The 16,296-nt window shown below is 44.5% G+C and overlaps 1 protein-coding gene across 2 annotated transcripts in view; it reads left to right on the plus strand.

Moving 5' to 3' along the window:
* Window positions 1-7,541: 7,541 nt before the first annotated feature.
* DSTYK (dual serine/threonine and tyrosine protein kinase) overlaps window positions 7,542-16,296 on the plus strand; it is a 74,827-nt gene continuing 66,072 nt past the window's right edge. For both annotated transcript variants that reach the window (XM_011957751.1, XM_011957752.1), the window contains exon 1: window positions 7,542-7,984. In XM_011957751.1, the coding sequence (XP_011813141.1) occupies window positions 7,717-7,984 (268 nt within the window). In that variant the 5' untranslated portion in view covers window positions 7,542-7,716. The remainder of the gene's footprint in view (window positions 7,985-16,296) is intronic.

Here is a 16,296-nt window from a genome sequence, read left to right on the forward strand (position 1 = left end):
AAAAAAAAAATATATATATATATATATATGTAGATATATATAGAGAGAGACTATACTCTGTTTCAGGCATTGGGCTTGGCATATGTGGATAGATACAGACTAAGCTGGATGGAATGTTTCAGAAATTGGGCTTCAGAATCTTCTAGAAAACCTTTATTAAGATAATATTGAGAAGCCTGGGCTGTATAGTGAGACTCTACAAAAAAAAAAAAACTAGCTGGACATGGTGGTCCCAGCTACTCAGGAGGCTTAGGTGGGAGAACCACTTGACCCCCTGTAGTTGAGGCTGCAGTGAGCTGAGATTGTGCCACTTCATCCCCAGCCTGGGCAACAGAGAGAGAGACCCCATCTCAAAATAATAATAAATAAATAAATAAATAAATAACATTGACATAGAAAAGAGTACTGGTAGCTGTTAATCTATCCATCTTTATCCACCTAGGATCAGCCCAGAGATAAGAATATAACCAATTATAAGGTGTTATTCCAGGTAGGTAGGGAAATAAACCAAATATGGGTTCCACTGAACTGTCAGATAACATAACGGAGAAAGGATCACAGCCATTTAGATTTAGAAAAGCAATAATGAGGACAGGCGCGGTGGCTCACGCCTATAATCCCAGCACTTTGGGAGGCCGAGGCAGGTGGATCACTTGAGGTCAGGAGTTCGAGACCAGCCTGACCAACATGAAGAAACCCCGTCTCCACTAAAAATACAAAATTACCTGGGCATGGTGGCACATGCCTGTAATCCCAGCTACTCGGGAGGCTGAGGCAGGAGAATCACTTGAACCTGGGCGGAGGTTGCAGTGAGTCGAGATTGCACCATTGCACTCCAGCCTGGGTAACAAGAGTGAAACTCCATCTCAAAATAATAATAATAGTAATAATTAGCCGGGCGTGGTGGTGGGCTCTTGTAATCCCAGCTACTTGGGAGGCTAAGGCAGGAGAATCCCTTCAACCCAGGAAGCGGAGATTGCAGTAAGCTGAGATTACGCCATTGCACTCCAACCTGGGTGACAAGAGCGAAATTCCATCTCAAAAAAGAAAAGAAAAAGAAAAGCAATGCCGATCTACTATCTTACTGATGAAAAATGAATTGTGGAAAAACTATATTCAGGGCTTCTGGAAAACTTTGGATGGGTTACTCTAAAACATTTCTGGAAAACCTTGTTCTTCTACTTGGCAGTTAAACAAAGATGATCTCTGCTTAGAGTTCTACCACATTCCCTTTGATTGTTTCCCCCTAATGCTCTACATCCTGACAGCCAGGCATGGCACTGATGAAATATTCAGCATTGTAATGATATTTGATGTATAATTAAATAGCATTTAGCAGTTCAATTTTATAGACTTTTAATCTTCAAGTTAATAAACCTTCATGTAGAGAATCTCATAAACAAAATATTCTTGGAAATGCTATCCTCCTTGTAAAAATACATGATCCTGAATGTGAGTAGTTACTACAGACAGAAAACATTTCCTAAGCATGTCTGTGTGCCAGGTAAGGTGCTAACGGCTTTACACATTATGTCATTTAATCTTCATAACCCTGTGAGGTGGGTATTAGTTCTTCTCTACAGATGAAGTGAATGAGGCTCTAAGTAATTTGCTTACAATCATGAAATAAGTAAGCAGCACTGCCAGGACTGGAAACTCGGGTTAGATTCTCTCTATTCCCTTGCTTTTCCCTAAATTTTTACAGTATTTCTTTTCTTTTTTCTTTTTCTTTTTCTTTTTTTTTTTTTTGAGACATGGTCTCACTCTCTTGCCCAGGTTGCAGTGCAGTGGCATGATCATGGCTCACTGCAGCCTCAACTTCCCCAGGTTCAGGTGATCCTCCCACCTCAGCCTCCCAAGTAGCTGGGACTACAGGCCTGTGCCACCACACCTGGCTAATTTTTTTGTATTTTTTAGTAGAGACGGGGTTTCACCGTGTTAGCCAGGATGGTCTCGATCTCCTGACCTCGTGATCCGCCTGTCTCGGCCTCCCAAAGTGCTGGGATTACAGGCTTGAGCCACCGCGCCCGGCCAATTTTTAAATTTTTTGTAGAGATGGAGTTTCACCATGGTCTTGCCCAGGCTGGTCTCCAACTCCTGGGGTCAAGCAATCCACCTGTCTCGGGCTCCCAAAGTGCTGGGATTTACAGGCATGAGCCATCACACCTGGCTGATTTCCATTTCAAAGCACTTTCACTTACCTCCAACCTGGGAGGTGGAGGTTGCAGTAAGCCGAGATTGCGCCATTGCACTCCAGCCTGGGAGACAGAGGGCAAGACCCTGTCTCAAAAATAAATAGATACATAAAATTAAAAAAAAATAAGATAGGTCGGGCGTGGTGGCTCACGCCTGTAATCTCTACACTTTGGGAGGGTGAGGAAGGTGGATCACCTGAGGTCAGGAGTTCGAGACCGGCCTGGCCAACATGATGAAACTCTGTCTCTACTAAAAATACAAAAAATGAGCTGGGCGTGGTGGTGCATGCCTGTAATCCCAGCAACTCAGGAGGCTGAGGCAGGAGAACTGCTTGAACTCAGGAGGCAGAGGTTGCAGTGAGCCGAGATCGTGCCACTGCACTCCAGCCTGGGCAACAAGAGCAAAACTCCATCTGAAATAAAATAAAATAAAATAAAATAAAACAAAACAAAACAAATGCAGAATCCCAAGCACCACCCTAGATTTACTGAATCAGAAGTGCATTTTAACAAGATCTCCACATGATTCGTGTGCACACTGAAGTTTGAGAAGCACTGTTCTGCAACACCACCAGCAATATACACTATAGGCAGAGAAGAGGGCAAGACTGTCTAGAACCAGGGATTTTCAAACATGTTCCCTTGGGAATCAGTATTGAGCTACAAGAAAGTATGTTTGGTTGTTAAATTTGATAATGGTGACTTTTCCCAATTCATAGAAAAAAAATTAGGTTAATGGGTTGTATTTTTCATCTTTTCTTCCATAATTTTTCCTTTCGTTTTTTGGAGCGAAATACTACCTACCTGCTTTAGAAGATGATAGTGATCGAACAAGTAGTAAAGAAATACTTATATTTCTCAATATAATAAAACTCAATAATATATAATTCTTTATTTTTTCCTTCAATTTGTAGATCTTTTGAATTCTTGGATTTGTGATTCTGATTTTATGTTGCATAACAGAAAATAGCCACACTTTTTCTTAGTAAACTGTTCTTAAAGCATATGGAAGTATTAAGTGTTGATGTTTTATGGTGTTCTAAAAAAAGTTCTTGATTTCCACCTACATGAACAGGAAGATCAAGGCTTCAGAATCTCTCTAGAAATCATCAAACCAAGAGGAACTTGTAATAGAAAAGTAAAGTTAGAAAGAATATTTCTCACCTATCCTGTTTCCTCCAATAACAACATTAATGGATACCAATATAACCTACTGTTTTTTTCTGGATAGTGAAAGTTTGAGTGGTTTTACTTTCTCTTTTGTGATTTCCTGAATGTTGAAAAATGTCGGCTGGATGTGGTGGCTCACACCTGTAATCCTAATACTATAGGAAGCCAAGGCAGGTGTGTATCGCTTGAGTCCAGGAGTTTCAGATCAGTCTGGACAATATGGCAAACCCCAAAACCCTGTCTCAACTTAATCAATCGATCAATCTACAGCGAACACTCATTCACTCAACAAATATCTAACGAGTACCTACTAAGTGACAGGCACTGTTCTAGGTCCTGGAGATACAGCAGTGAAACACACAGGCAGACAAAAATCTCGGTTCTGATGTCAGTATCTTTGGGTCTCTTTCCTCTTGGGCTGCTCATATTCCTTCATAAAGACACTTTTAGTTTTCTCTTTGGAGGGTAAGCAGCTGGTAGCCAAAGATCCAGGAATTGAATGAAGAGGGCATCCAATATCCATACATTCACTTATGTCCTTGTTTATACAGACAGCTATTTAACCCTCTCTGGAGAATAAATACTTCAGTCTTGTTTTTCGGAGGGTAGGGTGGAAGTTGAAGATGAGGAAGTGACCTCAGGATTTAACTGCTCTTAAACAACTCTACTTCCACGGTAGGCAGTGGGGGGAACTGTTGCCACCAGTTTCTAAGACTTAGGGGATCCTTCAATAGATATCAGGTGGGATCTCAACTTTACTACTTTGGGTTTAGGATTCAGGTTTCTTAGTTAAAACTTGCCCATTTGCTTTCCATCTTCCACTTTATTTTTTGCTGCTGACTCCTCTCATTATTCTGGCTTTGTGCCTGAAAAAAATCCCATTACTGTCATTTTAATGGTGTCATAGAAGAGAACAAAAGTAGATCTGTGTGTTGATCTTCATTAATTGTTTAACTCTCAACACTTTCAGGAAATACTTTTCTTTCTTTTTTGAGACAGGAGTCTGACTCTGTTGCCCAGGCTGGAGTGCAGTGTCATGATCTCGGCTCACTGCAACCTCCACCTCCCGGGTTCAAGCGATTGTCCTGCCTCAGCTTCCCGAGTAGCTGGGATTACAGGTGTCTGCCACCACGCCTGGCTAATTTTTGTATTTTTAGTAGAGATGGGGGTTTCACCATGCTGGCCAGGCTGGTCTCGAACTCCCCATCTCAGGCAATCTGCCTGCCTCAGCCTCCCAAAGTGCTGGGATTACAGGCGTGAGCCACTTTGCGTGGCTAGGAAATATTTTTCTTTTGTTTTTTTTTTTGTTTTTTTGAGACACAGTCTCACTCTGTCGCCAGGCTGGAGTACCGTGGCGTGATCTCAGCTCACTGCAACCTCCACTTCCCAGGTCCAAGCAATTCTCCTGCCTCAGCCTTCCGAGTAGCTGGGACAACAGGCATGTGCCATCACATCCAGCTAATTTTTTTTTTTAGTAGAGACAGAGTTTCACCATGTTGGCCAGGATGGTCTCAAACTCTTGATCTCATGATCCGCCCGCCTTGGCCTCCCAAAGTGCTGGGTTTACAGGTGTGAGCCACTGTGCCCAGCCAGGAAATACTTTTCTATACCAACTTAAACCCTCTCTTCTTACCATTCAAAACTTTATTTTCTCCGTTTGTCCTTTGAATTAGATATTTGAAGAAAATATGTATTTTAATTGGCAAGTTATTATGATTTACAAAGGGCTCACTGTCACTTGCATCCTTTAAGATTTTAAATAGCAAAAAACTTTTGCTTTTCTCAACAGATCAAAAATGGGGATGAGATATACTTACACATATTCAAAATGATGTACATAGAAGATTAGTTATTGCAGTATTGTTTATAATACCAAAAGATTGCAAAAATCCTAAAGGTCTGCCAATAGAGGACTTGTTAAATAAAACATGCCAATCCATGTGGTAGTATGTTACACAGTTAAAAAGAATGAAACAGACCTTTATGTTTTGGTGCAGAGGTCTGCAAGGCCATAATCAAGTATGTATTACATATGCTATCATTTGTATTTAAAATATATACATACACATACATATATATAGGATCTATCTATATATGATTTATATCTACAACAGTGGTTGCCTCCTGGGAGGGGAACTAGGTGACTGGGAAATGAACAGAAAAACTAAGGAAGACTTAGTTTTTCCTTGTATATCCTTTGCACCGTTTGAATTTTATACTACATTCTTGTATTACTTATTTTGAAAATAAATGTAAGGTACTAAGGAATAGTTTTTAAAAGGGTAGGCTTTGTGATATTTACCTGAAATAACGCCCACTCTGATTACTTCCACCTATCCAAATTTTGCCTCTTCTTCAAGACAGATTCCTTTTCTGGATAACTCCAGCTCGAGTGCTCTTATCTGACCTCCTGTGCTAGAAATTACTCTGTGTGGCAAATCATTACACATTGCTTTCTTACAGCTCTTCTATTTTAAAAAATAGTATCTATTTTGTATTAAAATTGTCATTTTCAATTTTCATTTCTGTTTTTTTTTTTTGAGACGGAGTCTCGCTCTGTCACCCAGGCTGGAGTGCTGTGGCCGGATCTCAGCTCACTGCAAGCTCCACCTCCCGGGTTCATGCCATTCTCCTGCCTCAGCCTCCCGAGTAGCTGGGACTACAGGCGCTGCCACCTCGCCCGGCTAGTTTTTTGTATTTTTAGTAGAGACGGGGTTTCACCGTGTTAGCCAGGATGGTCTCGATCTTCTGACCTCGTGATCCGCCCGTCTCGGCCTCCCAAAGTGCTGGGATTACAGGCTTGAGCCACCGCGCCCGGCCTTTCATTTCTGTTTTACTGAACCTTTTGGAGATTGCATGAGGAATACAATCTTGCAAAAGAAGAATGGCTGATGGAGAATGTGACCAAGTAAAAGTCAGAAGGGGGAGTGGGTAAATGGGAAGGAGCATGAGGCTCCCTCCTTGCAGTCAGCCCTCACAGATATTTATCAAATACAGATTCATTGAATTAGTGATCCCTTTTTACAAAATGCTAATGCCCCTGGAAAGGCAAGGCCTTCACATTTTACAACAATTAATCCAAATATCATGACCTCATTTGGCCAGGAATACCTGTGTGTTCTGAGATGAGAGGTTAGGAGAAGTAAAATTTCTGAAGCAGGACTCACAAAATTTTAAAGCCAAAAGGGCTTAAAGATCTGCCATTCTAAACCCTTACTTTATAGAAGATGAAACAGGGTGTTGCCCAAGATCACAAGGCAAAGTATAGGGAGAGCCCAGACCCAAACTCAAATCTCCTCTTAATTTCAGTCAAGAAACTACATCATTCCAGCCTATCAGAGAAGAGGTCTGGCCTCGGTAAAAGATGGTGTCTTTCTACAGCAAGAAAGATACAGATGGGTTCTGTGCCTGGTGAAGAGGGGAGAGATAACTCAGGAAACAGAAAAGAGGTGACGTCAAGTTTTGCCCCCTTTGTCATTGTGTCCAGGAGTCCGTGACTGTGTGTGTCAATGGAAGTCCTCCATATTAGCAGAAGCCAAGTTAAGATAATCAGAAATAGTTTGGAAGGCCACAAACCTCAACTTCCCCTTACCCAGCCCAGTCTCCTTACTTGAGGAACCAACTGAAGTTCAGCTTACAGCTCTTGTTGATCCTTTCACACCCTTCCTTTCTAAGTCTGGAGAAGGAAAGTTGGAAAAGGGGAACGCAATACAAACATGAGAGATTTCCCTATTTCCAGGGTACTTTCAGCCGATTCCCCAGTATCAACTGTATTCGAAACACGAGAGAGCCACTTAGGGTAGCCATGGAGATATGACTGTCCACGGTCTTGTTTCCTTCCTTTTCTCTGCTATTAACATCTTTCGCTACGATTTCGGTAAGGCACCCCACTTCTGCTGGCGCTCAGGTTCTGCAGCTCCTCTCTCCCCTCAGGGACGCTGAGTGGGGATTGGGAACACTTTTTAAAATGAGGAGAGCGCGAAAACATAAGAACGAGTGAGGATTTTCTCCAAAAGGGATCAGTACCATCCACAGCCTCCCCTTCTCCAGCCTTGAGGTTTTGGCGTTTGGTCCCAGCCCGGACTACAAGTCCCAAGAGACCCCGCGGCGAGCGTGTCCTCCAGCGATCCTTCCCTCACCCTTCTGGGTAGTGGAGAGAAAGGTTCCGACAGCGGCGCACTGCGGCTTGGTTTGTTTGCAACGGCAGCGACGGAGGTTGGGAGCCTGGCTGACTGCAAGCGGGGGTGTCAAGAGGCGGATTCCTCCTCCCTTCGGCACTTGGGGGGCGGGGAGGAGGGAGGCCGGGCCAGCGGCCGGGGACCGAGCCGCAAAGACAGAGCGGGCAGAGGCGATGGAGGGCAACGAGGTACCATGGGGTAGCGAGCCCGTTTCGGGTCCCGGCCCGGGCCCCGGCGGCGGAATGATCCGCGAGCTGTGCCGGGGCTTCGGCCGCTACCGCCGCTACCTGGGACGGCTGCGACAGAACCTGCGCGAGACCCAGAAGTTCTTCCGCGACATTAAGTGCTCCCACAACCACACTTGTCCCTCCTCCCCCACGGGCGGCGGCGGGGCCGAGCGCGGCCCTGCAGGCGATGTCGCCGAAACCGGGCTGCAGGCGGGTAAGGAGGGCAGCCCGGAGGGAGAGAGGGCAGTAGAGGCAAATCGGAGGGCGGACCGCACCCCTGTCCTGCAAAACAAGCCCGAGAAGAGGCAGGCGGAAAGTCGCAGTCGTGCAGTGTGGCCGGGTCCCTGGGCCTGAGCCGGCCGGATCCGGGATGCCTTGGGAAGGCATCCCTCTGAGGAGGGGAGGAGGGGGCCCGCTGAGGGCCCGGCTGGGGGACCGGGAGCCAGGGGCAACCGAGGGCCGGAGTTCCCGGAGCAGGACCCCGGGCACCGGGGTGTGCGCTGACGGGACTGGGCTGGGCCGGCGTTCGGAAAGGGTACCAGTTAATCCGAGGAGTGGGGAAAGTTGCTCTGAGTTGGAGGCGGGCGGGTGCGCAGTTGTGGGTCAGAGCCCCAGTTTAGGGATGGAGCAGAGGCGGCAGGGTGTCCCGGGAGTCCGAGGAGGCCATGGGACTGTAGTCGAGTGTGTGGGTTTGATGATGTATGTGAAATGTGTTCACAGCAATCATGCGGCAGCTCTGTGAAGAGGGGACATTCTCTAAATAGGGTTGGGGGTGGAAATCATATCTGATGGATGCCAGGGAATTGCCAGAGATGTTGCTCCAGCTTATGGTGAAGAAGAGAGGGGAGGGATCGTCTTGGTCCTGAGCCAATGGAGAACTAGCTACTCTTGTTCTTGCATGATTCTTTCTAGGATGTGCCAAAGGCCCCCAAACACTTAAAATCGTGCATGGTCTTTAATCTTTCCTAACGTCTTGCTTCCTTTTAAACTGCTGTTGGTGGGGAACTGGAGGATTTGTTAACTACTGCGTCTAATTAGGAAATAACTTTAGATCGGAAGGGAGAAGGGACTGGCATTCCATGTAGATAGATCTCTTGGGGACAAAACAGGAAAGAAGTCTGTGGGTTTAATTTAGTGATTCTCAAACGATAGTGTGCATTAAACTCACCCCAGGGGCGTATTAAGAATGCCATGTCTCATGCTTTAGCTCATTAATTCCGATTGAATAGGTGTGGAAAGTGGGTCCTAAAAATCTAATTTAACGTGAAAAGAACCTGGAGAGGACGGGCGCGGTGGCTTACGTCTGTAATCCCAGCACTTTGGGAGGTAGAGGCGAGCGGATCACTTGAGGTCAGGAATTCGAGACCAGCCTGGCCAACATGGTGAAACCCTGTCTCTACCAAACAAACAAACAAACAAAAACTAGCCAGGTGTGGTGGGTGGCGCCTGTAATCTCAGCCACTGGGGAGGCTGAGGCAGGAGAATCGCTTGAAACCAGGAGACGGAGGTGCAGTGAGCCGAGATTGTGCCACTGCACTCCACCCTGTGCGACAGAGTGAGATTCCGTCTCAAAAAATAAAATAATAATAGTAATTATAAAAGACACTGGGGAATGTGAGGCAGGTGGTCTGTTAAAATACCTTCAGAACCATGAATTTAGATACAGCAGATTTGAACACGAGGCTCAGAACTGGATGAATTGTTCTGACTTTGGGTGTTAGCTCTTATATTCCCAAAGTTTTGCGCTTAATGTCCTACATTGGACTGGGAATCCATAAATGGTGATAAAAATAAGATACTAAGATTATGACAGGGCCCTAAATGATACTATTCCATTCAGTTGGTTTGGATCGGAATTTAAAAAGCCTTATTTTATCTTGTAGCATAAAAGGAGGGGGATTACTAATTTTTCTGAAGTTGTTTTGACATCTTATGTCTGGAAATAAGCTGTCCTGGAATGGACTTGTAGAGAGAACTGGTATCTGTGAGGCTACCAGAAAACAGCTGATGAGAAGGGCTAATGTTTTCTGAGACAATCCCCAGAATGTGTACTTTCACCCGCACCCATAACAGTGCTTTCCAGAGGTGTTCCCTGCTGGAAAGTTTCTCTCACAGCTTATCTTAAAAAGCCCTTTATTGCTGTTTTTATTTTAAAATAACTATTTATTTTAGACTTGGCTTCTAAAACAAAGAGAATCGATTAACCTCAGAGAGATGGAGGTTTTCAAGGCACTTTGGTTGGCTCTTGTTTTTATTCTTTAAAAAACAACTTAAGACATACAAATATAACTTTGCATTTCGCCTCATTAGCTTTTCCAGTTGACTGCATCATGAACTAATCTTTGCGTATTTAACTCTTCACCGTGTGGAGTCTGTCCATCCCAAATTAAAACCTGGAAGTGTGCAGATGGCAGGACTGGGAGCAATTCGGTTTTGTTCCATAAAATGCTTCTCTTTCTTTCATCATGGAGTGTTTGGGGGTAAAAATGCACCAAGGAAAGTTAGTGAGGGGACACTTACTATGTATATTTTAGGGATGCATTTTCCTAGCTATTTAGGTGGTCATGTCAGAAAGTAGAAACCACTCCTAAAAAGACATCTAGTTGTTGTTCTGTCATTTATAGGCCATCTTTGTAAGGTCAAGTTCATTCAGAGACTGTCTCAACTTTCTTTTTTAAATTTTTTTGTAAAGATGGGGTCTCGCTTTGTTGCCCAGGCTGTTCAGAAACTCATGGCCTCAAACCATCCTTCCACCTCAACCTCCCAAGGTGCTGGAATTACAGTAATCAGCCACCACACCCATTCCTCAGCTTTCTTTTATGAATGTTAGTCTCTGATTAATAGGAACTTGGATGTTGAAGGAACACTCAATTCTGTTATTTATTTATTTTTTGTTATACTTTAAGTTCTAGGGTACATGTGCATAACGTGCAGGTTTGTTACATATGTATACAGGTGCCATGTTGGTGTGCTGCACCCATTAACTCGTCATTTACATTAGGTATATCTCCTAATGCTATCCCTCCCCCCTCCCCCCACCCCACAGCAGGTTCCGTTGTGTGATGTTCCCCTTCCTGTGTCCAAGAGGAACACTCAATTCTTACCCAAACAAACCTGTAGGTTTTAAACATTATTTCAGAATGGAAGTGTGCCTCTAGGTTGATGTAGTATAGTATTTGAGCAACTGAAAGAATATCAAGGATTAACTCTCAATTTGAAATTATTGGACTAAAAGGATGGTAACAATAGTAAAACAATTTTCATGTCTATTTATATACCATTTGTAATGCCATATGATACCAAAAATTTTTATTGTCTCACTTTCACCCACAAAAGAGAGTAAAGGACCCAAAATAATATTTTCCTCTAAAATTTTATAGTTCTGAATTCACTGGGGTCAGTGTAGAGGATATGTAACGTATATGGTATTTTAGAAGTTAAAAAGTAAGGCCGGTTGTGGTGGCTCACACCTGTAATCCCAGCACTTTGGGAGGCCAAGGTGGGTAGATCACCTGAGGTCAGGAGTTCAAGACCAGCCTGGCCAACATGGCGAAACCCCATGTCTACTAAAAATACAAAAATTAGCCGGGCATGGTGGCGCACACCTATAATCCCAGCTACTTGGGAGGCTGAAGCAGGAGAATCGCTTAAGCCCAGGAGGCGGAGGTACAGTGAGCTGAGATTGCGCCACTGCACACTGGCCTGGGCGACAGAGCGAGACTCCATCTCAGGAAGGAAAAAAAAGAAAAAAAAAAGTAAGTAGAATGGAACTCCAAAATGGTCTTCTGTTTTTAGAGTAGCTTGACCTATACAGAGAAAACTGAATTATAAGTAAAGTTTCCTTGATTCATTTCTTCCCCTGCTGCCCAAATCACTGGCCTTTTCACTTAGCTATAGGGTGTGAGAGCCCTTTTATCTGTTGATTTTCTTATGTCAGAGGGATCAGAAGTAATGAGATAAAGGCTTTGGGCTGGGTGTGGTGGCTCACACCTGTAATCCCAGCACTTTGGGATGCTGAGGCAGGCGGATCACCTGAGGTTGGGAGTTAGAGACCAGCCTGACCAACATGGAGAAACCTGTCTCTACTAAAAATCCAAAAAAATTAGCCGGGCATGGTGACACATGCCTGTAATCCCAGCTGCTGGGGAAGGCTGAGGCAGGAGAATCACTTGAATCTGGGAGGTGGAGGTTGTGGTGAGCCGAGATCACGCCATTGCACTCCAGCCTGGGCAACAAGAGTGAAACGCTTGTCTCAAAATAAATAAATAAATAAATAAATAAATAAATAAATAAATAAATAAATAAATAAATAAAGGCTTTGAGCACTTCTGAGGAAAGGCAGGGTGGAGTATTAAGAGTAGCAGAGGGAAAAGTATTTTTCTTTTTCTTTTTTTTTTTTTGAGACAGAGTCTCTCTGTGTTGCCCAGGCTGGAGTGCAGTGGCATGATCTTGGCTCACTGCAACCTTCGCTTCCCCTGTTCACGTGATTCTCCTGCTTCAGGCTCCTGAGTGGCTGGGACTACAGGTGCCTGCCACCAGGCCCAGCTAATTTTTTTTTTCTTTCTATTTTTAGTAGAGGCAGGGTTTTACCATGTTGGCCAGGCTGGTCTCAAACTCCTGACCTTAAGTGATCTGCCTGCCTTGGCCTCCCACAGTGCTGTGATTACAGGCGTGAGCCACTGTGCCCGGCATGGAAAAGTATTTTTCTTGTTTTATGATCCAGCAAAGTTGCTAGCTGTTGCAATTTGTCATAAGCCTCTCAATTTTAAGAAATTGGAGTGGGCCAGGCGCGGTGGCTCACGCCTTTAATTCCAGCACTTTGGGAGGCCGAGGCAGGAGGATCACCCGAGGTCGGCGGATCACCCGAGGTCAGGAGTTCGAACCAGCCTGGCCGATGTGGTGAAACCCCATCTCTACTAAAAGTACAAACATTAGCCAGGCATGATGGCACGTGCCTGTAACCCCAGCTACTCGGGAGGCTGAGGCAGGAGAATTGCTTGAACCCAGGAGGCGGAGGTTGCAGTGAGTCGAGTTTGAGCCATTGCACTCCAGCCTGGGCATCGCAGTGAGACTGTGTCTCAAAAAAAAAAAAAAAAAGATATTAGAGTGACTTAAATATGTCTTGTTGAAATTCTGTGGTCTGTGCTGCCTTCTTTGAATCCTGGTTTCACCTCTTCCTAACCAAATGATCATGGGCAAATCACAACTGTGCTGTGCCTTCATTTCCTCATCTGGAAATAGGGATTATAACGGTACCGATCTCTCGGGTTCGTGGGAGTAAATCTATGTGCATGTTTAGAACAGGACCTGGGCTGGACGCGGTGGTGGCTCACACCTGTAATCCCAGCACTTTGGGAGGCCAAGGAGGGCGGATCACTTGAGGTCAGGAGTTCGAGACCAGCCTGACTAACATGGTAAAACCCCATCTCTACTGAAAATACAAAAATTAGCCGGGCAGGGTGGCGGGTGCCTCTTTCCCAGCTACTCAGGAGGCTGAGGCAGGAGAATCGCTTGAACCTGGGAGGCGGAGGTTGCAGTGAGTCGAGATCACCCACTGTGCTCCAGCCTGGGCGACAGATTGAGACTCTGTCTTAAAACAACAAACAACAAAAAACAGGCCAGGTGTGGTGGCTCACGCCTGTAATCTCAACTCTTTGGGAGGCCAAGGCGGGTGGATCACCTGAGGTCAGGAGTTTGAGACCAGCCTGACCAACAAGGAGAAACCCCTTGTCTATTAAAAATATAAAACTAGAGGCCGGGCGCCGTGGCTCAAGCCTGTAATCCCAGCACTTTGGGAGGCCGAGACGGGCAGATCACGAGGTCAGGAGATCGAGACCACAGTGAAACCCCGTCTCTACTAAAAATACAAAAACCTAGCCGGGCTTGGTGGCGGGCGCCTGTAGTCCCAGCTACTGAGCTACTCGGGAGGTTGAGGCAGGAGAATGGCGTGAACCTGGGAGGCGGAGCTTGCAGTGAGCTGAGATAGCGCCACTGCAATCCCGCCTAGGCGGAAGAGCGAGACTCTGTCTCAAAAAAAAAAAAAAAAAGAGTCAAATAAAGATACTGGCCTTGGCCTTAGGCTAGTGAAGATCAGTCTTTCCCTTCTATACTTTTAAGAAAGAAAAAATAATTATAATTATCATCAATAATCGTTTATGTTGGATGATGGATTAAAAAGGTCTAAGAAGACCTGAACTTGGTCCTCTAGAAAGGTATAATCTAAACCATATACGTGTGCAACACATAAAACACATACATAAAAAAGCAGAATGCTAAGGTAGGTTATAAGACTTTTATATGAGTTATAATTCTCAGGTTTTTTATAGCTCTTTGCCTTTGGTGAGCTCACAGCTGTGTTTCTCCAACATTCTTCACCTTTTTGTCACACCTTTTAAATGTGCCAGCATTTAAAAGAAGGGGAAAAGCACTAGTGTACTTATTTAAAATAGGCATTTTTGGCTGGGCACGGTGGCTCACCACTGTAATTCCAGCACTTTGGGAGGCTGAGGCGAGTGGATCACCTGAGGTCAGGAGCTCGAGACTAGCCTAGCCAGCATGGTGAAACATCGTCTCTACTAAAATACAAAAAGTTAGCTGGGCATGGTGGTGCGGGCCTGTAATCCCAGCTACTCAGGAGGCTGAGGCAGGAGAATCGCTTGAACCCAGGAGGCGGAGGTTGCGGTGAGCTGAGATCATGCCAGTGCACTACAACTTGGGTGACAGAGTGAGACTGTGTCTCAAAATAAATAAATAAATAAATAAATACATACATACATACATACATACATACATACATAAAATAGGCATTTTCCTTGGTCGTCTTAGACATTTGTATGATGAGAAAGTTTAAGTGGCAGAGTGACATTTGGGGAAGGGATGAAAAGTTGGGAAAGAGGAGATTCTTTAGAGCTTCATTTTATAGAGCTGTCATCTCTATGGGGCAGAGGGGTGGGGAGAAGCTGGGATTGTAGGGTGGAGCACAGTGACAGCAGTGCTGAGGCTGGGATGGGTGTGCTCTGTGGTCGTTTGCCATCATCTGTTTAAAAGAGTTGCCAGTGCATTTCAACATCTTATGCTGATCATAAGCTCAGCAAAGATAGTGCTATAGTTTTGGTTCTTACTACTTTTAATAAAAGGTAATCTAATCATTTTTAAAAAGATTAACAAAATCCCATTTTTCCAAGGGTATCCAAAACTTGGTCTTTCTTTCTTAATTTTCTTCCTGCATGGAGGCAGCGTACAGTGGCCAAAAGCAAGCATAGCATTTGAATGAAACCTGGGTTCCTATTCAAGTGCATTCTCTTTTTAACTGTGTGACTTGGGGCAAGTTACTTAACCTATTTGAATCTTGGGTTCTTCATATATAAAATGGGAGTAATACATAGTGCCACAGATTATATGATTCCATTGATATGAAATATCCAAAATAGGCAAATTTATAGAGATAGAAAATAGATTAGTGGTTGCCAGGAGATGTGGGGAGAAGAAAATGAGCAAATAAGGGGTGACTGCTAATGGGTATGGGATTTTTCTGGGGGGAGATGAGAAAGCTCTGGAATTAAATAGGGGTGATACTTGTACAACTTTGTGAACATACTAAAAGCCACTGAACTGTACACTTAAAAAGGGTGAATTATATCTCAATAAATAAATAAAATGGGAGTGATAACACCTGCCTTACAAAGTTGTTGTGACATTTGAAGATAATATACCTTAAAGCACAGGCATATAATTAGTGCTAAATATATGTGGCTGGCTGTTTGGCGTGTGTGTGTGTGTGTGTATATATGGTGAGCATTGATTTAGAAAGTTAGAACATGGGGTTGGCAGAAGAGTGAGAGGAACAGAAAGATGGAATGTGGGACAGAACAATTTTGAGCTAGAGGCAGATTTAGGCCCAAGTGTCTAGGCTGCCAGTCTGATTCTGCTTCTGCGGCTCTTCCTTTGTTCTTTTCTGATCTGACTATGGGAATACAAAATGCACCCTGGCAGTAGAGAGACTCTGTTACAAGTGAGTCATCACCCAGGCTCCACAGCTTGTACGGAACCGTCATTTACTTAGTGGGAGACTATCTGATTGAATAAGTATAATGTGGCACTACCTACTCAGGCTCTTATTCTAGTTTCCACTCCCTGACATTTAGGGCATCAGACCCCTTGTTGCTGATCTTGCTATCTCCTGCTCCCTGGGAGGAAATGGCCTCCCCAACCACAGTGGCTGTTTGCGCCCTTTCCCTTTTTAGCCTTTCTCCTTCCGAATCTTCCTTTCCTGGGGTAATCTGTTTCCCATGGTACAGGTCTGCCTGCTGTTTTGTTGTTGTTGTTGTTGTTTTTGAGACAGTCTCGCTCTGTTGCCCAGGCTGGAATGCAGTGGCACAATCTCAACTCACTGCAACCTCTGCCTCCTGGGTTCAAGCAGTTCTCCTGTCTAAGCCTCCCAAGTAGTTGGGACTACAGGTGCACACCACCATGCCCGGATAATTTTTGTATTTTTAGTAGAGACAGGGTTTCATCATGTTAGTCAGG

Source organism: Colobus angolensis, unplaced genomic scaffold (assembly GCF_000951035.1).
Source record: "Colobus angolensis palliatus isolate OR3802 unplaced genomic scaffold, Cang.pa_1.0 Scaffold449, whole genome shotgun sequence".
NCBI lineage: Eukaryota > Metazoa > Chordata > Mammalia > Primates > Cercopithecidae > Colobus > Colobus angolensis.